This window comes from Portunus trituberculatus, chromosome 46 (genome assembly GCF_017591435.1).
Source record: "Portunus trituberculatus isolate SZX2019 chromosome 46, ASM1759143v1, whole genome shotgun sequence".
NCBI classification, from domain to species: domain Eukaryota; kingdom Metazoa; phylum Arthropoda; class Malacostraca; order Decapoda; family Portunidae; genus Portunus; species Portunus trituberculatus.
Window position 1 is genome coordinate 30,058,398 of NC_059300.1, and position 27,987 is coordinate 30,086,384.

At 39.4% G+C, this 27,987-nt stretch overlaps 1 protein-coding gene across 33 annotated transcripts in view; it reads right to left on the reverse strand.

The window, feature by feature from the left end:
- The window catches only part of LOC123520154 (ankyrin-2-like), a 391,211-nt gene that overhangs the window by 99,083 nt on the left and 264,141 nt on the right, over positions 1–27,987 (reverse strand). For 31 of the 33 annotated variants that reach the window (XM_045282141.1, XM_045282132.1, XM_045282127.1 and 28 more), the window contains 15 exons: positions 24,553–24,654; positions 21,509–21,641; positions 20,938–21,101; positions 15,009–15,293; positions 14,692–14,889; positions 13,885–14,011; positions 13,461–13,630; positions 12,854–13,051; positions 11,589–11,930; positions 11,035–11,220; positions 10,322–10,468; positions 9,929–10,050; positions 7,297–7,390; positions 6,671–6,854; positions 2,643–2,726 (listed from right to left, as the gene is read on the reverse strand). In XM_045282141.1, coding sequence (XP_045138076.1) covers positions 2,643–2,726; positions 6,671–6,854; positions 7,297–7,390; positions 9,929–10,050; positions 10,322–10,468; positions 11,035–11,220; positions 11,589–11,930; positions 12,854–13,051; positions 13,461–13,630; positions 13,885–14,011; positions 14,692–14,889; positions 15,009–15,293; positions 20,938–21,101; positions 21,509–21,641; positions 24,553–24,654 — 2,536 coding nt within the window. Of the gene's footprint in view, positions 1–2,642; positions 2,727–6,670; positions 6,855–7,296; positions 7,391–8,581; positions 8,666–9,928; positions 10,051–10,321; positions 10,469–11,034; positions 11,221–11,588; positions 11,931–12,853; positions 13,052–13,460; positions 13,631–13,884; positions 14,012–14,691; positions 14,890–15,008; positions 15,294–20,937; positions 21,102–21,508; positions 21,642–24,552; positions 24,655–27,987 lie in introns of those variants that run through there. The other 2 variants (XM_045282122.1, XM_045282144.1) reach the window with 2 other exon arrangements.

A 27,987-nucleotide genomic window follows, 5' to 3' on the forward strand; every position in this document is an offset into this window, starting at 1 on the left:
ATAACTCCTTAATTTTTCAAAATCTGCTCTTGCATAATTTAATCTCTCTCCTTTATAGTCCTCTCTGTAACTTATCTCATCTTCCTCCTGCATTTGCATTTCTAATGTCACATGATCACTTTTCCCCATTGGACTAAGGTATTGTATGATTGGAGGGCTCTGGTTTCATTGTGAAAACTAGGTCAAGCAACGATGGTTCTTCTTCCCCCTTGTTCCTTGTTGACTCCTCCACCCATTGGTCCATTGTATTAACCATAGTCAACTGTAACACTTTCTTACTCCACTGCCCAGCATTATTCTATTACTTCCATCTCTCCAGTTTATTTTTTTACAGTTAAAGTCTCCAACTAAGAGTATTCTTCTATCTCTTCTTATCATGTTATCTAGGCACTTTATCACCTCTCTTTGCATATCTTTATGCTCTTCTGATCCCCATGTATTAGTCTTTGGTGGAACATATGTAACTATAATTTTCTTTTCTTCAAATCTTCTGTTCTGATTGTTACTCCCATTACTTCCACTTTGTCCTCACCATATTGCACATCCTCCACACATATATTATCACAAACCATTATTAGCACTCCTCCTCCCCCTTTATCCTTCCTGTCCCTCCTCCAGGTATTATATCCTCCTCTTTAAAGTTGACATGGATCTCTTTTTTTCAGTTTTGTTTCAATGATGCACATTACATCGGGGTTTTTCTCTTTCAAATAATCCCGAACTTCCAATATGCTTGATAACAAACCATCTATGTTAGTATAAGTCACTCTTAATTTATTGCCTCCTCCACGACCTCCTCTTTTTTCCTTAGGTACCACTTCTTTAGTCTCATATCCAGAACCCTCCAGTAAAAATTCTTCTTCTCTATCTCTGCCCTTTTCTTGTTTTTTTCCTTAGCTTCACTTCTTAGCACTTTCTCCTTTTCCCTTTCTTCTAAGTTCATATCTCTTTTCATCCATATTTCCTTGTGATCAACATCATCGGCCAGCTTCCCTTTTCTAGCCATAATTTCCTCTACAGCCACTTGAGATCTCATTTTCACATTTTCACTTTCATTGATCTCCTACCCCCCTTCACTGTACCTTCCCAGCCTAATCACTTCCTCCACCTCCTGGTCGAATTCTTCTTTCTTCATGTTCTCTTATGAATTTATTTGGATTTTTCTTTTCCCTCATCCCATAAATTATGAAGTTTTTTTTTCTTGTCCACTGCATCCCGCACCAAATCTTCCTTTTCCTTGATAACTTCTATTACAGCGACTTTTGTTTTCTGAATTTGTCTCCTTACCACTTCTGAAAATTTGACTTTTTCCTCTTCTTGCTCCTGTTTCCATTCATTTCTTAGTTCTTTCAACTTGTTATCACCTAGACCACCTTCTGCCCTGTCTGTAATCCCTTCCTACACTTTAGCCTGCAAGCTCTTTGAAGAGCTTTCATAATTTTGGCATGTGGTTTTTAGAACATCATTTTGCTTTCTTATTTCCTGAATCTCCTCTTCCAATTCTTGGTTTATTCCACGGACTTTCTCACATTCAACTACTCTCAATTTCAGGGATGTGTTCTCTGTTATCAGTCAGTCTTGTTTGTCCATGAGACTCACATTACCTCGTTCATCCCTGAAACTTGAGAAATCCTTTTCAATAGCATCATCTCACAGTTTCTTTAAACCAATAGGGGTTTCTATAAAGCGTTGGTTATCACTCGGCGTATGTTTTGATTCCGCCATGCGCCTGGCAGCGCTACTTGGTTCCATCTCTCTCTTGTTATTCATTCCTTTTATGTGATCTAACACTTATTTCATTTGGAGACAGGAGAACCTATGGCCCCCTCTCCCCCTGTACATACGTCTAGGCCTGAATCACTCCTTTTGTAGTAATCTCTGCGAGCTGCTCAGATGCGTGTGTCCTGCTTGACGGCTCCGCTCCATGTATGTGTGTGTGTGTGTGTGTGTGTGTGTGTGTGTGTGTGTGTGTGTGTGTGTGTGTGTGTGTGTGTGTGTGTGTGTGTGTGTGTGTTACAATAATGATATTTTGGTTTATTCATATTGCAGCCTTATAGCTCTGTGTTCTGGGAGGGGGAGGGGTAATAGATGGATTAATCAATAGGTATTAGTTCCACATCTACATGGAAGTTCAGTATTTTCAAGACTGCAAGTTATCTGAGAGGTTATGGTATGTGGATAAACACAAATTGCAATCTTCTATCTGATTTCAAGTTCCAAGAAGAATTTCAATTATAGCCTTACCTTCCATTTATTGTAGTTAGAAAATATATATTATATATTGATCAGTATATTATGTTTACTTAAGCAAATACCAAAAATACACAATTTTACATCAGTATTTGTTAAAAAGATAAAATTAACAGCTGTCAGCATTCTTTTTGTTATATTTTGACTGTTTACTAAGCAAGAAATAAACTAACATAGCACAATCAAATATCCTATGCATGCACAAGGCTCTCTTAAATACAGGACAAATACAACCTGCTTTTCTCAAAAACATTCTGGGTGTGCATCAAGTTTAAAATTTATAACTTCCTTAAAAATCCTTAAGTTCTTTCAAAAGCACTCATATATAAATTTAGAACTCATCCTGTACTTTTAGAGTGATGATGAAAATTTGATTCCTAGTAGAAACTTACTGGTGTAGCGAAACTGTCCTTCATAGTACGGGAGGGTGACGTGCTGCGGCTTACCGAACATGGAGGAGACCATAGTGTCGTCACCTGGACACAGACAACACCCACAACGGACAAGGGTTAGTCAGTAACACCTTTCTGCACTGGAGTCACACCTAGGTCTATGTCTGTCATTTTCTGCTTGATGAGGTCAAGAAGCTTTGTGTACAAAGAGTGTAAACTGATGGTTTAACTGAACATTTTAAATCTCTAGAGTGTTCTTGTTATAGTATTGGTTGAATCTTTAAAACAGGAGCATCATCAAGCATGAAACCTAAGGTCAAGTTCTGAAGTGTCATTTTGTCACCTTTTCACCACACTCCTCATGCTGTTAAATGATACCACTCATAGCAACTTGAAATTTAGATTAAAATACCACCCAAATCATAACTATATATGGCAAATTTTGTTAATATCTTAAACCATGCACCTTGCAACACCTACATTCAGCTGTGATATAACAGTCAACCAATTTTGTCTAATAAAACACTGTACATAATAACATTAAAGAATAAAAAGCTCTGCACAAGCAACACAATACAATGACTTGTCCGGCAGCCGTTGATTCAAGCCAATAAATCTGAACTATTTCTCTAATGATAGACTATCTACTACATTATAAAGAGCATAATAACTTAAACTGCAATCACCATCCAATTCTATTTAAAAAGCTTTCCATATCATGTTCAAGAAAAGTGGATTCTAGTAAAAGTATGCTATGCAAAATATTTCACATCAATAATCAAAGTAGTACTCTTGTCTAAGAAAGTTGTGATGAGATGTGTGTGCCTACAAAATAATTTCCATACTACAGAATAGGTCTGATAATTACTTATGATGGATAATTTTGCAAATATTTCTGAGTCTAAACAAATACTAGTTAATATATAAATCATGGCATTTGCATTGGTGTTACATAAAACTAAGAAAATCAAAACCTTGTAATATATATCATCTAATCTTCAAAGCTTCATTCTTCTGCAGTAAAAAGCTTCCTTACATTACTGGACAACTCCCCAAGGTTGAAGTAGAGGTTAGTAGCTCAAACAACTTAAACCTGTGTCAAGATGCGGTCTTGTGTCAAGTCATTTCAAAGATGCCATTACCTTACCCTTCTGTAGATGGTTCTTGAGAGTGCCTTGCACTGTTGCCCTTGCATGCATACCTTTAGGTACCCACAACCTTTCTACAACAGTATTTGGATCTTGTATATACTAGTGACATGCAAATGTTAATTTGTCAATCATTGAAAATGCAAAATATCGTTAGCTTCTCAGAAATATAACCAATAAAAAATATAATCTATATATCCTTGAATTTTTCTTAAATCAATATAAGCCATGCTTGACATGCAATAAATAGTATATATATATATATATATATATATATATATATATATATATATATATATATATATATATATATATATATATATATATATATATATATATATATATTAATTCATGTCAGATTCATATGCAGTTCATGCCTTTACTTTGCAAAAGATAACTATAAAGCCCTTAGAAGTAAATGAAGTGATAAAAAATAAAAGCAGACGTCATGTGTGCCAGTCAATGTGTCATTCAACTGGAGAAGTTAGTCACATTCAAAATAAAAATTATGTACTATAGAGGAATTCTGAGAAAAAAAAGCATCAAACTTTTTCAACTAGAATTTCAAATCTGATCAAAACTGTAAAAAAATTAGTGAAGTGTGCAAACTCATGGGGGGAGAAAAGAAGAAAAAAAAAAAAAAGAGAGAAAAAAAAGACATTCCATGGCTAGCAATCAACTTCAAGTTTAGTTAACTTGGGAACAGTGTAATAGCAGCAGCAGCAGCAGCACAACACACCAGGCTGCCACACAGAGCCTGTTCTGCCTCTAGACTCTTATTTTAACATAATCAAGTGTACTCTTTATGTGTTACATCATGCTCTGCTAAGCTGTACTACATCACAAAGAAATTTTTTTTTTTTATTTCATTAAAGAAAATTCTGTAATTGATGTAGATGATTGCAATATATCACAATAGAAACAATGCACAAGCACACACACAACCACACACACACACACACACACACACACACACACACACACACACACACACACACATATATATATATATATATATATATATATATATATATATATATATATATATATATATATATATATATATATATATATATATATATATATATATATATATATATATATATATATATATATATATATATATATATATATATATATATATATATATATATATATATATATATATATATATATATATATATATATATATATATATATATATATATATATATATATATATATATATATATATATATATATATATATATATATATATATATATATATATATATATATATATATATATATATATATATATATATATATATATATATATATATATATATATATATATATATATATATATATATATATATTGCAATATTAATAAAGAACAAATATCACTCATGTATAAAATCCACATCACACAATACACTTTATATCAAGCTGATTATTAAACTCAGATTCTGCAATGCAGTATTATGCATTAAATATTGTGTCAAAACATAGCTTCATTTTGACAATCTTGGAATCAAGAGAGAGAGAGAGAGAGAGAGAGAGAGAGAGAGAGAGAGAGAGAGAGAGAGAGAGAGAGAGAGAGAGAGAGAGAGAGAGAGAGAGAGAGAGAGAGAATACATGAACCATCTGCCTAACACTACATCTTAGGTTTGCATTCATCTAAATGAAACGAAAAAACATATATAAACTACAATAGAAATGTAAATGTGAAAAACATACAATTGACTTGCTTTTACCTGACCTACAGATCTACCACAGACAACATATTGTGTACATTATCTTGTGAAGTTTGCCAGTACCATGTTTTATGCCTTGTACAATGAATTCTTCAGTTGTTTCCTTATGTAGGTAGTTATTCCGTTCCTTCTAAATGAAATTTGAAAATCAGTAAAATACTGCTGTCATTCTAGTACAAGTAGGTACATGTATTCAAAGTAACACTATGATGAGTGTGATTAATTAGCAAAGTGATGGTAAGTATTCCTTTGCCCTATGCCAGAGTCTCTAACCAATCAGACGGTAATGTCACTTAGCCTCACAGAACATGTAAGAAATGACAAATATAGTTTTGTTATTATTCACACTGCTAAAGTAACCAGCCAGGCAACTTCATGGTATTTTTGTGGGAATATGAAATATATTGGACACATGATATATTACAAATATGATGACTGACAAAAGTGTGCATATGCTTCACTTCTTCCTGTAGAGCATCCTGCACTGAAAGTGCCAGCACTAGCAAGATAATGGCAGGCCTGCCACACCAGCAATGTTCAAGATAAAGGACCATTATGCTGAGATTGAGAGCACAGCAAAGGTGTTATATGAGTGAACAAATGATCCACTTCAACTCATGGATTTACTTTAGTGTTTTAACATGTATTATGAACAGTATTATACACATTTTGTGCTAAACGTTACTGTATGATTGTTAAGAGTGATGAATGAAAATAAAGGCAGGTGAGAGCAATGGAGATACCTCAAACAGCTATGGTGAGTCACAAATGCCTTCCTCATGTTTGTCTCTTTAAAGTTAGGGTGTGTGTTCTACAATATAGCATCTTATTTGGCATAAAATAAGGTACTTTATAGCAGCACAAAAATCACAAATCAGACGAAATCTGGATAAACTTTTGAAGTTAAAATATCAAGATTCCCTAAGCTTAAATAACCTTATAATGGAAATATTTAAATAGGTTTGCAGACAACAATAGATGGCAATCCTAAACAAAAATGGTGAAGAAAAAACATAATGAAAAGCTGACAAAATAAGTAAAAAAAAAATTCAGTCACAAGTGTAAACCCCAATAAGTCATGTAGTATTCCAATACAAAGGAGCCATGAACTGAGCACACCACCAAGAATGTGTACAGAACTTACCTCCCTCATCCTCAGACTCGCTCATGAAGGTCTCATGCATTGTCTCCGGCACCACCACCTTGTACTTCTCCTCGGTGGTGGTGGTGGTGGTGGTGTTGATGGTGGTCTCAGTGACTATCTTCAGCGTCTCGACTACAGAGATGTAGCCGAGACGCTGAGCAATGCTCAGCGCCGTCTTGCCGTCCTGTTGAAAGGTGTTACAAAATATGTCATAGGATAGTTGTTTACACTTTTTTTCACAATTAGTATATAATGTAAGGATATCTTTTTTCAAATGCTAAGATAATCATTTTCTTATAAATTCTTTATTTCTTTTTCAGCAGATATTTGATAATCTTACATTTTGTTCCTTCATTCTATCAAACAAACTCTCTCTCTCTCTCTCTCTCTCTCTCTCTCTCTCTCTCTCTCTCTCTCTCTTATGTTCTGAATATTTTTCTCATAAAAATAACCACTAGGCTACCAATATACCAATAAGGTTTTGTGGTGTTGGAAATTAATTTCTTCTTATGTTAACCAGTGATAAGAAGTGAGGAGTGAATCAACCTTATCTGAATTGAAGAATAGCATTGAATTCTGCTCCCTATCACTGCTATTTTGAATGTACAAGCTGCACTGAGACTCACGTTTGTCTCCGTGTTTGGTTCGGCCTTGTTTTCTAGCAGCAAGTTGACAATTTGGGTGTGGCCCTGCTGAGCTGCCTGGTGGAGTGGTGTGTAGCTACAGGAGGAAACAAGCACATCATTAATACTTCAGGAATATTAATTCTCATGAACCAACAAAACAATATTAACATTTGATTGGTAATGACAATGATAAGGGATGCAGAGATAATGAAGAGTTAATGCTTCACTTATCAATGACACAAGAAGAATAAACAAAGTTGAGCACACAAAATATGAAGTGTAATGATGTTATGAGGGTATGCCCCCTTGCCCTCAATAATGAACGAGTCACCTCTGGTTGGCTAGATCATAAAAAGAATACATTCTTTCCAAGATTATAAAGCTTATCATTATCAGTGCACTCCTATTTTTTTTGTGATTCACCAGCTCAACATTCTGCCTTAACATGCATTTCACATGCTATAAAGTAGAATAATTTCTTAATGTTCAAATACTAAGATCTGCTTGATGTCTGTGGCCAAATAAAATGAAAGGCACAGAAAATTAGCTGATTTCTACAATTAATTTATCTGAGAATGAATAATTACTACAAACTTAAGCAACTGTAAGTAATCGTCCAAAAGGAAGGAAAAATCAGTCAGAATTTTCTACCTAATTAAATTATCAAAGAAGCTGAAAAAGTCAATGCTTTGCTGGTGACATTATGATATTGAGTATGTCTGTCCATAGAATAAGGATGAAACTCACAATTTCAAGGAGACATTGACTTAATCTGAGGTTGTGATTTGTGCCACACTGTGCATCAACAGACAGAGGCACATCAACAAGAAAAAAGAAAAAAGCTGCTACACACAAAGAAGACAAATACTTGGCAAAAGGTCACTAGTGTGTTAAGTTCAAGAGAATGAAGTGAAAGACAATGAAAATGGAGGCAAGTAGCTTAAATAAGGACATCAATATTCATACAGTATACTTATAGGTTCTTTCTATGCACACAATATCCACTCTCCACTATCAATTTGTTTCACTAACTTTTTAAATATATTTATCAATATAGTTTTTTTTTTTACTTATATGTTTTATATATTTCTTCCAATATGCAAAAATACATATATTTGCTATACTGTATCAAAGTCTTGGTGTCTAAGGGCACTGTGCATGCACTGATCAGACTGCTAAATGAACATTTTCTTTGCTAAATGTTCTACAGCTTAACACTTCCTATGATGCACAATAATGCAGCACTCATGTACACTATGTAAAAACACTGGAAACAGCAGCTCACTCAGTCCTTTCATAGCAGAGAATGGTTTACATAGTGTTTGGGTGGAGAGAACACCTCACCCCCTTATCTTATCACTAGTATCACAGCAGGATATAGGCAAGCTTAATCTCAAAGGTTATTTTTCACACTCTTTTTTACTCTCCCTGACACAGTTTTCCACACCACATGGAATATTTCAGTTTAATGATAAATTTGAATTGAGGTACTTGTAATGTTTTCCTGTTCATGCAGTATATTTCACAAACACCACCACTACTACTACCTTCATCACCCCCCCCTACCACCACCACCACTACCATCATCAATGTCTCTGTACAGTGCATAGTGTTAGGCCTGTCTTATTCATGTATCACAAACATTGCATTATTTTTTTAGAAATACCATATCTCCTATTTCTCTGAACATTTTATATGAATGTCTAAAGCTTTATAATTCTTTTCTTCCCACATATTCTTTTCTGAATACTGTATCTTTGATCTTTGAGTGATTCTTCTAACTCCTCCATCTAGTGATCTCTTCGAACAGTCTATCAACAGTTTGACTATTTTTTCCTACAAATCTTACTTACTTCTTAGCTTCTAGGATGACTTCATCTCTGCAATCTTCTTTTATATTTGTCAATCTTAAGACAGGAATTATCCTGTCTCTTTTACCTTCTCATACATCACTGATTGCATTTCATCATCTTTGCTGCTACTCTACTTTCATAACTTAGTCTTTTCCCAAACAGTTAATAATATGTATCACTGTACCACTAACTCATCTTAGTTCCTTCAAATAAATATTCACATTAAACTATTCAACAATCTCATCTCATTTTTATCTTTATTTTTTTAAAGTGTGTTTTTTTTTTTTTTTTTTTTTTTGCGCTTCCTTACTGACTTAAGATAAAGACTGACAACAGATGTATGAATGATAAATAATGGGAATGATTGATTAAAGTGTTCTACAAAAAATAAATAAATAAATAAAACCCCAAGATCATATTGGAATCAAGCTTTGAAACAAAGTTTAATTAAGAAGGCACACCAAACCATGTAATTTGGTAACAAATGATGAAGTAAGTCATGGCCAGAAGTCAGTCAATCTGCTACACTCACTTGCACTGTGTTCAGGCTTTCCCTCACCCATAAATCATATGATGTGCTGACAATCTCTGTACAACACCTGAGAACTGATAGACTCTAAATTGATCATAGGATCTTAGATTGAGGGGAAAACTGAACATGAGGTGAATGTAGCAAATTATTCAGTGCATGACTATTGTAATTAATTGCCATTAGAACTGCCATGATTGTTCAATGTATTTGTTAAGCCATCACTAAAGAACAGAACAGACAGTCTTACCCAAGTTGAGTGGTAGAGTTGACCTTGGCTCCATGTTGGAGGAGGAAGCGCACCATGTTCATCTGTCCAAAGTGACAGGCGACATGCAGAGGTGTGTAGCCAGCCTTCGTCACTGGATCAATCTAGAAGGTGTACCAATAATGGCATCAGAAACACCCAATTTGGAAGTCACTATGATAAAAGTTCAAAAGTATCATGAGTAATTAGAGATCTTACAGCAAATAATAGGAGAAATATTACACACACTTTTTTTTTATAAAGATATATACTTGTACAAGCATACACCTCTTCATAAAAAAAACTGCCTTATTTGTTTTATCATTTGTACAAACTTAGCCTTGCCTGATGGAGTGACTCAAAGACTTCACCATTAAAGAAGAGCTTTGGCCTCACCTGAGCACCGTGCTTGACTAAGATGGCGGCAACATTGACTCTGTCCTCCTGGCCACACAAGTGTAGTGGCGTCAGTCCATTCTTAGCGCAAGCACCGGGCGCAGCGTTGTGCTCAATCAGGAGTGTGGCCATGTCAGTGTGACCCTCCTGCAACACAAGCAATTATAGTTAACAAAAAAGCAGTTGCAAAAATCTGAAAAACAATTAACAAGGGAGACAATTCAACAATTTTATTTTGACTTTAACTGTCTATTCATTTAGCAATCCTGTTTTATGCAAACTCTGTTCCTCTCACTTCCTCATTCATTCTTTCTTTCTTACATACACTACAACATTTTATCCTCAAATATTGCAGTGGAATAATTTTGCAATACATTTTTAGTAACTACCACACTCGGACTTTTATTCTACTTGATTATCTATCTACTTTTTTTTATATTTTTTACTTTTATTCATTTACATTCATTCACACTCTCTTAGCTTCTTGGCCCAAAACAGCTAAGAGAACGTACTCCTGCCTACAATTCACAAGGATCAGTTGCATAAATTATGACCATGTCTTGGCAACCTCCTTTTTTGGAGAGGATAAGTTTGGCATATGCATCTACGTATATAAGTTTTTCGTCTATTTATTCACATAATTTTTTTTCTGTCATTTCATGTTCCTTCATTATCCATTATCAGTTTCCATTTCCTCTTTCTTCCTGACTCACCTGAGAGCTCAGATGAAGCGGTGTGAAGCCAGCCTTGGACTCAGCATTGGCACTGGCACCATACTCCAGCAGGGTGGTGGCGATGTCCATTTGATTCTTGCGAGCAGCGATGTGGAGAGGTGTGTAGCCGTTCTTGGCAGTGGCATGAGGGGAGGCTCCCTTATCTAACAACAGTAGTGCCACATTCTGGAGAAAAATGTCTGGGTTTAGATCTAATGTATGTGGAAGTTATACATGTCAATCACTATAACTGCCTCCCCAATCATACTGTATGTAATAAATGGCAAAACAAAATGTAGATAAAAAAAAAGTAAAGAATAACAATCTTTACTACATTCTATAATTAACATCACAGAGAGAAAAGAAAAACATAAAAGAATAACATACTAAGACATGTTAAATATTCACAGAAATATAGAAAAGGTTGGTAATAATAAATTCCACAGCACAGAAAACTTACCCAATACAGCATAACACAGTTTCAGAATATGAAATATCTTTAAAACTTCTCATAAACCTACTGAAGGAAAGAACACAGGTAAGGGTGGACTCACCTGGTGGTCATAGTGAGCTGCCACATGAAGGGGAGTGACACCATTCTTCCCTTGAGCATCAACAAGAGCATCTTTCTGGAGCAGTAAACGAGCAACCTTCATGTTTCCATACTTGGCCGCCAGATGGAGAGGTGTGAATCCCTTCTTGGTGGTGGAGGTGAGGGAGGCGCCATGCTCCAGCAGCACACTGGCCACCTCCTCCTGGCCCTCCTTGGCAGCAATGTGCAGGGCTGTGTAGTGGTCCTTGGTGGTGGCATCAACAGCAGCCCCGTGTTGGAGAAGCAGTACCACAATATCACTATTGCCCAGTCGCGATGCAATGTGCAGTGCTGTTTGTTGTTCCTGCAATACAAATAATTCATTGTATACTTTTCCCACAGAGAATCTAAGGAAAAAAAAGGTTGAGTGGATCAATATGTTAATCAATCTCTTGTAGTACAGTGTCAGCAGTTGAAGTTGTGACCTTTTGTTAAAGTGTGCGGTGAACACATCTAAAACTGTAAATGCTATATATTCAACATGCTCTTGCCTATCTCAAAATTGTGAATGCCTGCATCCTTGGGATAAATGTGTGATGATGTGGTAGCAACACCACTTCAGTAACTCAAGGTCACATCTAGTTGCTAGGTGTCCAGTTTTCGGCAAATTTTCCGCTCTCACATTTATCGCAGTGTGTAGACAATAGCTGTCCCAGTTTTCCTCTGAAGGACAAATATGGCCGGAACCACCATACACAAGACAGAGAGGACACATAACATCACACTAAAGCAAGCAGGAGTGAAAATCAACAAGATTTTTCCTCATATCAGTCACTACATGGTAAATGTTCTCTGCATTTGGCTACCAGTATACGAATGAGTCTCCTGGGTGACCATGGTCTTCCCAGCTCAATTCGTGCATTCAAGCTTTCACTGATGTCCATGATAACCATGTCAAGTATTAGATGTTAATAAAGGAATAAATGTAATAAATTTTCTATTCATTATACACCATATTATTCATGCGTACTGTAAATATTTGGGTTGGTGTCGGCGTGGTTGCAACTTCAACCGCTGACTCAGTCTTTAATAAAAAAAATTAACACTACAAGAGCAGCAAAATATGTGAAAGAAGAGGATCATTGAGTGTGCCAGCCCTTAAAAAGTCAAAAGAATCATCCAGAATAGGGGGTAAAATGTCTTGAATATAGCACTTCATTAAATCATCTTAGTGCAATTAAACAGACCAATCCACTAATGCTCTGGAAATGCCCCTGTGATACCTACCCGGGCTCTGGCATCCACTTGCGCTCCATTCCTCAGCAGTATGCGGATGATGTCGGTCTGGTTGGCCCGAGCAGCAAGGTGGAGTGGCGTTTCTCCTCGAACGGTTGGCACATCAGCAGTGGCAGAGTGTTGGAGCAGGTATATCACAATGTTCATGCAGCCCATGAAGGAAGCCACATGGAGGGGAGTTAGCCCTGACTGTAAGGAGGCAAAATCAAGTAAGTTTATTTAGTGAGTTCTGAATCCTGCTTGGTGTTCTGATTTATATTAATTTTACTGATTATGGCAGTTTTACTGATACAGAAGCAACCTATTACAGTACGAAGGAGGAGGAGGAGGAGGAGGAGGAGGAGGAGGAGGAGGAGGAGGAGGAGGAGGAGGAGGAGGAGGAGGAGGAGGAGGAGGAGGAGGAGGAGGAGGAGGAGGAGGAGGAGGAGGAGGAGGAGGAGGAGGAGGAGGAGGAGGAGGAGAGGAGGAGGAGGAGGAGGAGGAGGAGGAGGAGGAGGAGGAGGAGGAGGAGGAGGAGGAGGAGGAGGAGGAGGAGGAGGAGGAGGAGGAGGAGGAGGAGGAGGAGGAGGAGGAGGAGGAGGAGGAGGAGGAGTCTTACCTCTGTAGTCGCCTCAATGCTGGCACCATGTTTGAGGAGCAATTCCACCACCTTGATCCTGTTCTTTTTACAAGCAATGTGGAGGGGAGTGAAGCCATTGAGAGCTCGTGCGTTGGCTTCAGCTTTACGGTCCAGAAGAAGCTTGGCCACTCGGACGTGTCCACAGTGAGCTGCAAGGGAGGCAAAGCACCATTAGCTGGACAAAAAACTGAGACACTTCAACTGTGCATGACATGACTAACTAAACAATAGAGAGAGAAGGTAACTGAACAAAATACTGATAAGCATATACATACAATAAAGCACAAGGAACTGAACACACACATATATCTTCAAATTCTTTATGAGATGATCAAAAAGAAAAAAAAAAATGTCCACAGAGAAAGCCAATAGGATTATTTGAAATAGGAAGGCAATGCATTACCAGCAACATGAAGAGCTGTGAGGAAGTCGACTGTGACATCATCAACAGGAGCCTTGTGGTAGAGAAGGATTCGGGCAGCATCAACGTGATCCCCTTGAGAAGCCATATGCAGTGGAGCCAAGCCATTCTACAAACACAATAATCATCATCATCTCACCTCCAGCTTCATCACCATGGCCTGTGTTCTCTACTTTGCCATCTTATTTCATCTTTAGTGGAAGTTGGTGGGATTCTCAATGGTGTGTTCATAATTCTATAGATAGTTTAACTGGCATCTTATATTAACAAACTCTAGTGCTAGTTACAGAGGATTTTCAGTTGTGCTTTGATGATTCTAGTAACATCTTAACAAAGATTCTATATAATCGATAAGAAAACATTCATAAGAACCTGACTAAGCATCTTTGTGGTCTATGAAAAAAATCCTGATGAAAATTAAGAATACTCATCATTATCATCATTTTTGTTTAACATCAGCATTTTCCCATTTAAGATGGGGCTGGATGGGCGATGACTATTTTCCACAACTGGTAATCTTGTGCCATATTGAGAATACTGGCCTCTCTACTATAAGTAACTCAAAACATACTGAAATATACTGGTCATTCCAAACAGACATGTTCAACACATGTCTGTTTAATTCCAAACATAGTAAAGGATATTAAGGTCCCACATGAGCACAAAGACCATAATCCATGTATATCAGTAGAGTGCTTTGGGTTTGCTGGTGATTGGATACCTAATTCCACACACTGAATTACATCAAAGTCACACATAAGCACATTTGTGACTCACTGCTGTACATACCTTTGTTTTGCTGGTGATTGGAGCCCCTTTCTCCAAGAGCATGTCCACCACTGCCTCGTGGCCGGACCTGGCAGCACAGTGGAGAGGCGTGAGGCCATCCCTGGTCTTAGCCTCATAGTTTGCTCCTTTGTCAATCAACAATGACACCATGTTTCCTTTGCCCCACTTAGAGGCCACATGTAGAGGAGTAATTTGGTGCTGTGGAAGCAAGTCAGTGATATAATTCCCATTCCTACCAAACTATACACCTGAAATTCATCTTTAGGTGAAGGTTATCAGCAACAATTAAGTCTCAGAATGTTTTGAAGGTCACTAACCTTGGCAATATAATTTACATCAGCACCACGTTGGATGAGGAGATTAGCGATGTTTTCGTTGCCATAGTGGGAGGCTATGTGCAGTGGAGTGAACCCTGACTTAGAGGTGACGTCAGGGTTGTGGTCGGTGTGAAGAAGCAAAGCAGCAGCCTTTGTGTCGTCCTTCTTGGCAGCAATGTGAAGAGCAGGGAGGCGCACCTTCCCTCTAGTATCATTTTCCAGCAACACCGCTACCACCTTGTCGTGTCCTTGCTGCAGGGCGACTGCCAGCGGAGTGAATCCATCCTGGAATGAAGAAATCCATGAAAAAGATAAGTAATAGACTACATGACCCAATGGTCATCATATGCATGGAATAATAAAGTCTGAATTATGTTTAGCTGGAATTTGTGAATAATTCTGTGTACATATCTTTAAAAGTCCTACATCTTAATCTGAATATTAGGCATTTTCATCCAAGTGTGAGAGGAAGAATCTGCTGGAAAAAGAAAAGTGGAAGGCTACAAAAGAAAGAGAAATGCAAGTAGAGTACTTGAACCAAGAACTCAACTTGCATTTCTCTTTCTTTTGTACAGTAGTTTTCCACCTTTCTTTTTCCAACAGATTCTTCCTCTCACACTTGAATGAAAACTTTCCCTATATGCTATATTCATAAATATCTAAGCCACCACAATGGTTCAGAAATAATAAAAACAAGAATTTGTAAATACTTAAGACAGCTTGTGCCTATGTAATCTACAACTCATTTAAAAAATCATAATCTTATAAAAAATACTGATCAATTTTACTTTGGCAAGCCACAATGTCTGCTAGGGGGCGCAACACATGAGATAACGCCACGTTGCTCCACACAGTCAGTTGCTACGTAGCTTTCACACGTCGCAAGTGGTTCTGATTCTCTCCTGCTGACCCGTGATCCGAGATAGGAGCGGGCCTGTCACCTGTCCGTGATCCGTGATAGGAGCGGAAGGTGCAACGACTTCCCTTCACGTGTTTTCCTTGCCTTTTCCCGTTATCCCTGCTAGTGGAGCGGGTTACACGTGCCCTGTTGATAAGCAATCAGCTGCTGCTTATGCTGTCACCACACCAGCTGATTTGGCAGTGTTGACATCACACGTGTCGGTGGCGGCTGCCAGGTATGTCCTCCTCGGATGATCATCACCACTCTGGCGTGAATGAAGGCAGGAATCACCATGCTTCTCGCTCTTCTGACGTCCCTAGACGTTCATCTGGGCATGGCAGGACTCTGTCGAGGTCAAGGAGCCCTTCTGTCCGCTGTGAGAGGTCGGAGCGAGGGAATAAGGCCAGCCACTTCAACATGCAGGAGGAAGGCAGGAACCAGTCTACCCCTGCTTCTACCCCTGCACATCACAAAGGTAATGATGACCCATGGACTGTTGTTATGGATGCTATTGCCGAACTTAGGCATGATATGGCTTTGCTTAAAGGGGAACGACGGGCAGCAGGAGCCAGCTTGGGTTTGGGGCCTGACTCACCTCCTCACGGTTCACGAATTGGCACGGCGGCGGACACGGGTCACACTGTATCTTCTTATGTCCCGCCTCCAGGGTCGCTGGGCTCGACCGGGAGCTTTTCTGGTTTCAGGTCTGACCCAGCTGTTAGCGATGAGGAAGGTGAACTGGTTGAGGAGGCCCAGTCAGGTAGTGTATTACTTCAGGCTGCTAAATCCTTTGGCCCTACTGACGATGTCTCCGAGGATGTGGACAAGGACGTGGCAGGTATGGTTAACCATCTGTTCACTAATGGCATGCGGGCAGTGGATTACAAAGATATATTGGATGATGACATCACCAAACGAACTAGTAATTGTCAGGTGCTTTCCCCTGTTGAATGTGCAGGTCTTGGATGCCTTGAACTCTGAGGCTAGGAAATCAGACTTTCGCCTGAAGGAGGTTAGCAAAGACATTGTTAAGGCGGCTTCTATTGTGGTGAAGTCTCTGACTATCCTGGACCGTGTTGCAAATGATGAAGGACACTCTGTGGTGGCGCAGGAGGTAGCCAGGCTCGATGGGGCCCTGGCACTGCTCGGCAACGCCAACTTCAGGAATAACTTGACTCGACGACACATCATTAAGAGAGAAATTAATCAAAAGTATGCTCATTTGTGTTCTTCCAAGGTACCCATGACCCAGCTGTTGTTTGGTGATGATATCTCACAATCTGCCAAGCAAATTGAAGAAGCGGAAAAACTTCACAGCAAGTTCTCCTCCAAGAAGCACCACCCGTTTTGGACCTTTGGCTCTAGGCAACCTGGTGAGGTTAGACCTCATGGTTTCTTCGGGAAGACTCCTTTTCGTGGCTCCTTGTCGAGATATCATCCCTATGGACAACGCAGAGGCAGCCCGAGGGGAGACACCCAGCACACCACTCCACGTCCAGCTTCGATGTCAAAAAACTTGAAGGGCCGGGGACACAGCAATCCCCGCCACTAATCCAGGTGGGCCTACAGTTTGAGGCAGGTCAGCTTCAATATTTTCTAGATGAATGGTGCAAACTTACACATGACCCTTATATTCTCGACATCGTGGAACACTGCCATCTTGATATTGATGAGTCTCAGATTGCCCATTTGTTTTCAGATGACATTGTATACAATTTTAGCAAGGCGGAGCATGATATCATTGATCATGAAATTCAAAAGTTACTTATCCAGCAAATTCTCTCCCCCATTTTCTTAAGGGAAAAGAAGAACGGGGAATTCAGAATGGTAATTAACTTAGAAAAATTGAATAAACACATTCCATACAAAAACATTTTAAGATGGAAAATTTTGATCAAGCTCTCAGTCTCATTAGTCAAGGTGACTACATGGCCTCCATTGATCTCCGCCATGCTTACTATTCGGTGAAAATTGCAGAGGAGCAACAAAAGTATTTATGCTTCAGATGGTCAGGTAAAATTTATCAATTCACTTGCCTTGCCAATGGTGTCGCTGAGGGCCAGCGCCTCTTCACTAAACTTATGAAACCCATTTATTCAAAGCTTAGAATGATGGGACACAATATCACTAGTTTTATTGATGATTCACTCATGTGCAGTAATTCTGTGGCAGGGTGCTATGACTATATAGGACACCCTTCATTTGCTTCAGAAAGTGGGATTTTGCATTAATCAGGAAAAATCGGTTTTAGTTCCCACTACACGTATTGAGTACCTAGGCAATGTTATTGACTCAGTGCACATGACAGTTACTCTACCAGAACGTAGGAAGGAAAAAATTTTACAGCACTGCTCGCTTCTGATTAAAAAAAAGAGAGCAAAAATCAGAGAAGTAGCGAGGGTTATTAGACTGCTGGTTGCTGCCATCCTAGCAGTGGAATTTGGAAAGTTGCATTACAGGAAGATTGAAAGGGCTAAGATTATGGCATTAGAACATGTGAATGGCAACTTTGATAAATGGATGGCTATCCCAGATGAGATTAGGATGGAGTTGCATTGGTGGATCAATGAATTTGACTCTCAGGACAGGAAAATTTTTAGACCAGCGCCTGCAATTGCCTTCTTTACTGACGCATCGACCTTGGGTTGGGGAGGATGTGTCAATGAAGTTACTACCAACGGCAGGTGGTCGGATGAGAAGAGTACTCTGCACATTAATGCACTGGAACTCAAGGCTATCTTGTTTGCGCTGCAATCCTTTACTCACCATCTTAGAGGGCAACATATTAAAGTTTTGTGTGATAACACTACGGCTATTAATTATGTTAATGAAATGGGGGGTACTAAGTCCCCTGTTTGTAATGACATTGCCTTGGACATTTGGGATTGGTGCATCAGGAACTCTGCGTGGATTACTGCGGCCCACATTCCTGGTTGGCTGAACACTTCAGCCGACGCAGCGTCACGTACCTTTAATGACAGGCACGAATGGCAGCTTAACGTCGAAATTTTTCAGCAGTTGTGCCTCATCTTCAGTACACCTTGTATTGACTTATTTGCCTCTCGCCTAAACAAACAGTTGAACCGTTTCTGCTCCTGGAGGCCGGACCCTGAGGCGGAGCATGTTGATGCTTTTACGCTGAATTGGGCGCATTTTCAGCTGGTTTACCTTTTTCCTCCCTTCTCTCTGATCCCTAGATGCCTCCAGAAGCTGCGGGAGGAGGAAGCGACCGGTTGGATGGTAGTGCCCCTTTGGGTATCACAACCTTGGTGGGGCACCCTTCTTCGGTTGCTGGTCGACAATCCTCGTGTCATCAGATACCGGGAGAGGGTCTTTGTGCACCCTTCGTCAGCGGAGGTGCATCCAATCCTGAGGCACACAGAACTGATGGCTTGTCGGCTCTCCGGAGACAGCTGCGAGAACGAGGCATATCGGAAGAGGGTACGTACATCATTTTGGCCTCCTGGAAACCAGGGACCGAGAAACAGTACCATCCCCACATCAACAGGTGGACAAACTTTTGTTGTGGAAGGAACCTCAATCCCTTTAATCCCTCTGTAACAGACATAATTAACTTTCTGTCTGACACCTTTCACAGAGGGGTTGGCTACGAGTCCGTCAACACGGCAAGGGGAGCACTCTCAGCCCTCGCCATTGTGGTGGACGGCTGCAGAGTAGGCAACCATCCATTAGTCAGCAGGTTTCTGCGTGGGGTCTTTAACTTGAGACCGCCCAAACCCAGGTATGCTGAAACCTGGGATGTACGGCCAGTATTACAGAAACTTAGGCACATGGACCCTTTACACAGCCTCTCCCTTAAAGACTTAACACTCAAGTTGGTGATGTTGATGGCGCTGACTCAAGCCGCCAGGGTGCAGACCTTGCATTTACTATTGAGGGATGGAATTGATTTTGGTGAGGCCTCCGTTTCAGTCCATTTAGGTGGTAATATCAAACATTGTAGACCCAAATTCAACGTTCAACTGATACGGTTTCATGCTTACTCAGAGGATGCAATATTGTGCGTGGTCACGACTCTGAAAAAGTATATTGAATACACTGACAAACTAAGGAAGGATTTTGGTAATGACCATGGCAAACTTCTCATAAGCTGCATCAGGCCTCATACGTTTGTGTCCAAGGACACTGTGGCACAGTGGCTAAAGGTTATGTTGGGCATTTGTGGGATTGATACCACAAAGTTCACGGCAGGCAGCGTGCGCCCAGCATCCACCTCCAAGGCCAAAGCCTTAGCAGTGCCCATTTCTACAATCATGGCCAAGGCTGGCTGGACACAGGAGACCACTTTTGCACGGCACTACAACAAGCACATCATTCAGGAATCTGATGCTTTCCAACAGGCAGTTCTTGGTTCTGTGTAAGTTCAGTATGTATTGGTGACTTACATACATGTCACACTAAGTTTTTGTTTCTTTAATGAAGGTGTAAGCTACTTGACATGGGACTTTTATTTTCATGCTTTCAAGTGATAGGAAGGTTTATTAGAAGGTTCAGTACAACACCCACATGGCTTTAAAATCTCATGTGTTGCGCCCCCTAGCAGACATTGTGGCTTGCCGAAGTAAAATTACGGATGTGCATGAGACTTACCTTCGGTCAGTTGAAATGTGCTTCTGGTTTTACGAGGCAAGCCACGTCTGCTAGAGGGGTGCTTTCACATGCCCTCCATGCCCCCCCTTCGTAAGGCAGCGGTATTTGCTATTTAATCTGGCTTCCTTTATGACAGGATTTCTTCTTACTATAACATTCATATTCATGTGGGTGCTTGTACGCTTCAAATTCTGACTATGTGGAGCAACGTGGCGTTATCTCATGTGAAAGCACCCCTCTAGCAGACGTGGCTTGCCTCGTAAAACCAGAAGCACTTTTCAACTGACCAAAGGTAAGTCTCATGCACTTCAGTAATTTTGAGTGATTCTTTTCATCATTCTAAGGCAAGTTATGCAAGACAGCTTTTTGTTTACCAGGAAAGCTGCAGATTAACAAGAACACAGCATCACATCTCACCTCAGTAGCAAGACTCTGGTTGGCATTGTTGGCCAGGAGGAAGCGCACCACACTGTCATGGTTCTCCTGGGCTGCCATGTAGAGCGGTGTGAAGCCATTCTGGGATTGGATGTTGACCAGAGCTTGGTGCTGCACCAACACCTTCACGATCTCCTCCTGACCAGCTGTAATCATCATTACCATCATAATAACTTCTTCATTCCACAGAACAAATAGTATTAACCTACAAGCACAAATACACAACAGCTTCCTGTCCCAAGACATGTTATGACAGGACAGCTAAGCAGCTAAGGTCACCAAAGATCCATTCAGGTCTTGGTGTTCCTCTTAGCCTGAACAGCAAAGTGTTGGACTCGTGTGTCTGTGAGCATCCTGACAAAGACTTAAGTCCCGACACAAGCCACTCACAGCTAATGCAACTTGCCTCCAGAGAGATTTCTCAATATTGCCATGATGCTCTAAAGCTGCTAATATTAACATTTCACACTCTTCTTACATGAAATAATAGACTATTAATTGGCAAGTGTGAACATCTATTTGCCAGCATAACAGTAATCACCAAGGGTCTCACCAAGGGAGGCAATATGAAGAGCTGTGTTCCCCTTCTTTGTGGCGGCATCCACATTGGCGCCGCGCTGGAGCAGCTCGCGTACAACATTCACATGCCCCTCTTTGCTGGCCAGATGCAGTGCATTCAGCCCATTCTGGAAAAGGATACACATTTAGTAAATATCTCCTCTATAGCAATCATACATAGAGTGATACTTCACAGAATTTAACAAAGCTATTTGCTCTTGACTCTCCAGCCAGAAAATATATTAGCACATCCTGAGATTACCATGTCACCAATTCCATTCAATATGTAATGCTGGTGATACACAGATGACTTTATTTCACAAAGCAATATTACATAACACACAGGAACAATAAACAGCATTATGGATGTGAGATATGAATATTGTAGTAAAGACATTATACATTGTAACTAGTGAAAATTGATACTACAACCCCTTGTCTGTCCAACTTGTAAGGCTCAATACTTCTTGCATGTAAAAAATACCAATGCAAACTTTCAAAATTCACATTCTGTAAGCTTTTAATGTTCATGTAATCTGTAGAAATCACTGACACAATAAATGCTCTATCATTATATTACTATTTTTATCATTACTATTATCATAATCATTATTATTATTATCATTATTATAATAATAATTATTATTATTATTATCATTATTAATAATATTATTATTCTATCATCAACTTCATCATCTTCACCATCATCATCGTCCAAATATCAGCAATATCAAACTGTACCAATGCAGTGTGTTACATTCCTGGTCAGCAGTCCATGACTCTCCACCAAGGGACGGCCCCCTTATGGTTTACGCACACACTTGACACTGCACCTTTAATTTAGGTCAAGCATAAAGGTGCATTCATCACCGACACACTGTTCAACCTTTGCCAATAATAGTAAATCATTCACTTCATATAAATGCAAATAAGCTGCACCACTTCTGAGGGAATCATTTTATTTGTGCTAAGAAGGGTAAGTCTTCCATGAAATAATGTTCATTAATACTACTTCATAAAAGCATGAATAAATTTGGAGGAGGAGGAGGAGGAGGAGGAGGAGGAGGAGGAGGAGGAGGAGGAGGAGGAGGAGGAGGAGGAGGAGGAGGAGGAGGAGGAGGAGGAGGAGGAGGAGGAGGAGGAGGAGGAGGAGGAGGAGGAGGAGGAGGAACAGGAACAGGAACAGGAACAGGAACAGAAACAGGAACAGGAGGAGGAGGAGGAGGAGGAGGAGGAGGAGGAGGAGGAGGAGGAGGAGGAGGAGGAGGAGGAAGAAGAGGAGAAGGAAATGCATACTGTATCAAGTTGCATGTATAAAAATACATTTCATTTTCATATCATGAACTATGACAATTAAACCATTCCACATGTAAAAAGTAATGGAAATGTTCATGTGTAATAAAACTTTGATGAAACTGTCATGTTAGGGAACAATGTTAGGCATGGAAAATACTTGAAACTCGCAGATCATGATGGGTGAATGACAACAGCACTGTGTAATGACAGGGGAGCCATGAACGTGACATCATTATCATTTGCCTCACTATCACTGGCTAACAAGGCTTCACGTCAGGGCAGCACTTTCTCAGTGGAGGCAATGGGCAGGTCTGATTAAAAGTGTTTGAGTTAATATTTCCTTGGAAATAATTTGAAGCTCTGAGGTGTGAGTGGTGCCAAGTGTGACAGTAAATCTTGTTACACATGCAGAGTATTTTTCTACAGCCTTGTTGAGGGAGTCAGTTCTTGGCAGGGGCTGGCATGCTGGGTTGTGCAACATGTTTATTGCATTTTTAAGCACAATGGTAGAGAGTTTTGAAAAGTATCACTTTTTTTTTCTCCAGTGATTGTCAAATAATTCATAAGATACACCAGACTCTTGGCAACATTGCAATATGCAATAGAAATAACAAATTCAAGAACAGTTTAACCATTTTCAAGATAGCTAGATGTTTCCAGGGTTCAATAGCAAACAAGCTAATTAGACCATTTAACAGAAGTTCAATCCAGTTCAGTTGTAATTATATCAGCATTATCAAAGGATATAATTTGTTCATTACATAAAAACTTTACAACACAAGACAAATTCATAGTTACAAAATTTTAATACAGTGACAGACTTCCCCTAGCAGACAAGATGCAGACTGTGGCACACACTACACCTCCGGCATGAGAAATGCACCATTTCAAGGAAGTGACACTTGGTCTATTACAAATTATGATGTCAAGTGATTAGAAGAGTAAACTTAAAGCAACGTAATGAGGATGTACAATTTACTGTGAAAGCTGGTGATTAGCTAATGACTGAAAGTATCAGAAGCAATGACAGCATCAGACTGCACTGGTTTGGCAGCATTAACAGAAGAGAAAACCAGCATGTTTATTCTGAAGTGATGGGCAGCATGCCAGATCAAGCAAGACGTGGAATGAAGGGTTGACTCAGGACACACAAAGCATAGGAACTGACAGATATGTTATAGTTGTCCTTCAAATTTGTAACACATGCCGAGCAAAAAACAATGACAGGTCTCCATTCTCTCACTTGGTTTCCACTACTAATACGTACTTGCACTGATACTTCTTTCTGGATCATTTTAGAATGGCATCCTATACATACATAATTATGAAATAACAAGATATTGAAAGGCTTCTTAACACTGACTTTCAAAGTTGAGATTTTTCTCTTGTTACTGAAAGCTATACTTATTTCTGGCTCCTCTGAGAAAAGAAACATAAAATAACTAGCAAGTGGCAACATGTGAGAGAATTCATTTTTAACAGCCACCTCCACTCTGCATATAAATATGTAGAGATGGAAAAAATAAATATGGAGATCTGTCTATATACATACCAGGCTGGCAATCCTATATAGGGTAGCCCAGACAAAGCACTACACACCCTCACACTCACCATCTACACTCTTTGCCCTATCAACTCCCAGTGGAAAGAAAAGGAAATAAAAAAAAAAAAAAAACTTCTAGCTGTGAATAACTGATATGAAGCCTGCTTGAGACGCCCCAGTGTTGCAGTATGCACACTCACCGCATTGCAGGTGTTGATGTCCGTGTTGGTCTTGAGGAACTCCAGCACCTTCTCCAGGTTCCCCGCCCGTGCCGCCCGCAGGAAGCTGGCGCTCCCATCGCTCTGCCGAGAGAAAAGATCTGTGTTAAACATGGATCGCTGACATTCTGGTGGTCATAAAAAGATACTTGAATGACTCTTTCCAATTTCTAGTCATGAAGAAGCTATGTTGGTTATATCATCACAGCTGTATTTATAGTATCATCATATTTCCTCTCTCTCTCTCTCTCTCTCTCTCTCTCTCTCTCTCTCTCTCTCTCTCTCTCTCTCTCATCTCTCTCATGTTGCTGTTAGTTCCTCTCCTTTCACTTCATACTAAATAGGAACATAAAACATAAAGCAATAGGGGAAACTTCAAGAAGCCAACAGACCTACATGTAGCTGCTGATCCCAGAAATGATATTGTAAACTCTTTCCATCACATCAAATACAACACAAACATTATTCTCCCTTCTCTCCTCAATATCATATGCTTGGATAACTCACAAAACACGCCTCACTTAGCAAATCCACAGAAGGAGGAAATGGCCCACCTGCTGACTCACATACATGCCTCCTAACCCCTCTCTCTCATCCACTTCCTCCTGCCATCAGCGAGAAACAATCCCATGGCCCCATCACAAAGCATTCCAATATCTTATCTCTACTTTTAATCTGTTTCCATATTTATTCTGCTTATTATTTGGTCATTCTAGACAGCTTCAGAAACGTATGTGGGAATTAATATAGTGAAGACTGTGGTCATTAATATTCTGACTTCCATAGACCCTTCCTAATGTTAATAAAATTGTCTTATCATACAAAAAAATCATGATAATGTGTCTCAGTACTGAAAAGATTGATAGGATATGTTAAAGGAAGTTATTGTTGTTTTCAGAGATGTTTTTGATTCAAGCTCTCTGTCTCATCCTGCCATCAGCTCAAAGCAATTCCATGACTGTATTCTAGCACTTAACTAGATGAATTTGAATAGATGGAGAAGTTATTTATGTTTCAGAGGGTGCCTTCATGGTTCTAGTAATAGTTCAACAAGAAATACATTGTAACTAGGAAAAATAACATGAATATTTGACTCATTTTCTGTGGCCTTAAAACATTGGACTTGAGAGAGAGAGAGAGAGAGAGAGAGAGAGAGAGAGAGAGAGAGAGAGAGAGAGAGAGAGAGAGAGAGAGAGAGAGAGAGAGAGAGAGAGAGAGAGAAAGCATGTCAAAATAAGAGTTAAATACACCTATACATGGAGACTGATGGTGATAGAGAAAAAAAAAGTTCATGAAAATCTAACTTATCCTTTGTGGGGTTTTGAAATTATGCTTATGAAAGAACATGACATATCAAAATATAGGTTCATGTATATACACAGTGGCTGATATAGTAGTGGTGGTGGTGGTGGTGGTGGTGGTGGTGGTGATGATGATGATGATGATGATGATGATGATGATGATGATGATGATGATGGTGACTGCGCATGGCATAACACTCCCTCTGAGCCTCACGCGCTGGACACCTGACCTTTTCAGTCCCTCAGCACCCCTCCTGGCAAAACACACACACACACACACACACACACACTAGCTATATAATTGGTACTAAAAAATATAAATAAATAAATAAAAAAAAAACAGGAAAAAGATAAACATTAAGAAGAATTAATTTTTCACGTCCCTATTCCTTTTTTTTTCCAACTAATATAGAACCAAATACTAAAATAAGTAAATAAATAAGTAAACAAAATAAATAAATAAAAAGCTACACTACTGCTGGTGCTGGTGGTGGTGGTGGTGCTGCTGCTACTATTGTGATGGGCGCCATATTCTTGCTCTTGCTATCATCCTCACGTCACTAAACCTAACCTAACTACACCAAATCTGACTGACAGTTGACAATGTAATGAGAGAGAGAGAGAGAGAGAGAGAGAGAGAGAGAGAGAGAGAGAGAGAGAGAGAGAGAGAGAGAGAGAGAGAGAGAGAGAGAGAGAGAGAGAGCTGTTCTGTGGAGAAGGAAAGTAACAAATACCCAAAGAACTGTTTTAATTATTCAGTTAAAGGAGATATTGCAAACAACATCAAAACACACACACACACACACACACGAGCACTTGTAAACATCTCTCTCTCTCTCTCTCTCTCTCTCTACCGGTACCGAAATATTCCTATCACTGACCACTGACTCGAGCTGAACCAAAGTCTGTCTATGAACACTCGCTGTAAATGCCACATGTCTTCCGTCAATGCACACAAATATAAAGGCGAGCTACACGTCTTCTACCTTGTTTTAGAGCGGTGGTGGTGGTGGTGGTGTTGTTGGGGGTGGGGGTGGGGGTGGTGGTGAGATGAGTTTATTTTGGTCTGTCTGTGGAGCTTTATCCATTCCTTTCCTATCCTTCTCATTCCTTCTTTCTTTCCCCATTCACGTTGTTTGCTATTATTTTCCCGCTTCCTTCTCTGACGCGTGTGTGTGTGTGTGTGTGTGTGTTATTGTTATTGTTGTTGTATTCTTTGATTCTTCGATAATAATTGGAGAGAGAGAGAGAGAGAGAGAGAGAGAGAGAGAGATGAAATGACAACACTTGAGGGAACGTAAATGAAAAACGAGATAACTTTTCCATAGACTTCAGCAGCTCTCTCTCTCTCTCTCTCTCTCTCTCTCTTCAACACCCATCCCCAAACTCCCAAACTCGTAAAAAGAGGAGGGAAAAAAGGAGAAAAGGATGATTGCTATAATTAATAATGGACGGAGGATTACAGGCGCATTTTGGTAATATTGGGAAGGGATACATTCTGCCCATTTTGTGAGGCTCTAGTGGTTAATGGTACCAGTGGGGGAGGTCCACTGATCGGGTGAGGGTATTTAAGATGGTACAAACACCTATGGAGATTATTTTCTTGTTTTTTAAAATAATTGGTCTCTTTTTTTTCCTTTTTTCTTTCTTTTTTTATCTTCGTATTTTGTTTCTTGGAGTGATTTCTTTGATTTTGTTTTCAGTTAAATTGTTTTGTGAGTATTTGTGTTCTTATTCTTTGCAATGGAGAGATAGTAAGTGTAGTAGTAGTAGTAGTAGTAGTAGTAGTAGTAGTAGTAGTAGTAGTAGTAGTAGTAGTAGTAGTAGTAGTAGTAGTAGCAGTAGCAGTAGCAGTATGAGATAAAAAAAATACTTCTAAGCTAAACATCAAAGTAACTTGAAAAAAAAAATATATAATAAAAAGAATCATCGCGCTGTTCTTTACCTAAGTCAGCCCTAAAACTTCCACCGTTTTCTTTAACAGCACACTAGTAAGAAAATTATAAAAAAAAAAAAAAAACACGCTAAGATGACTACGCTAGGTACACAAAAAAACACATTCGTTAACCCATCCCAGAATTCAAATAACGATGAAAAAAAAACGAGAGAAAAAAAA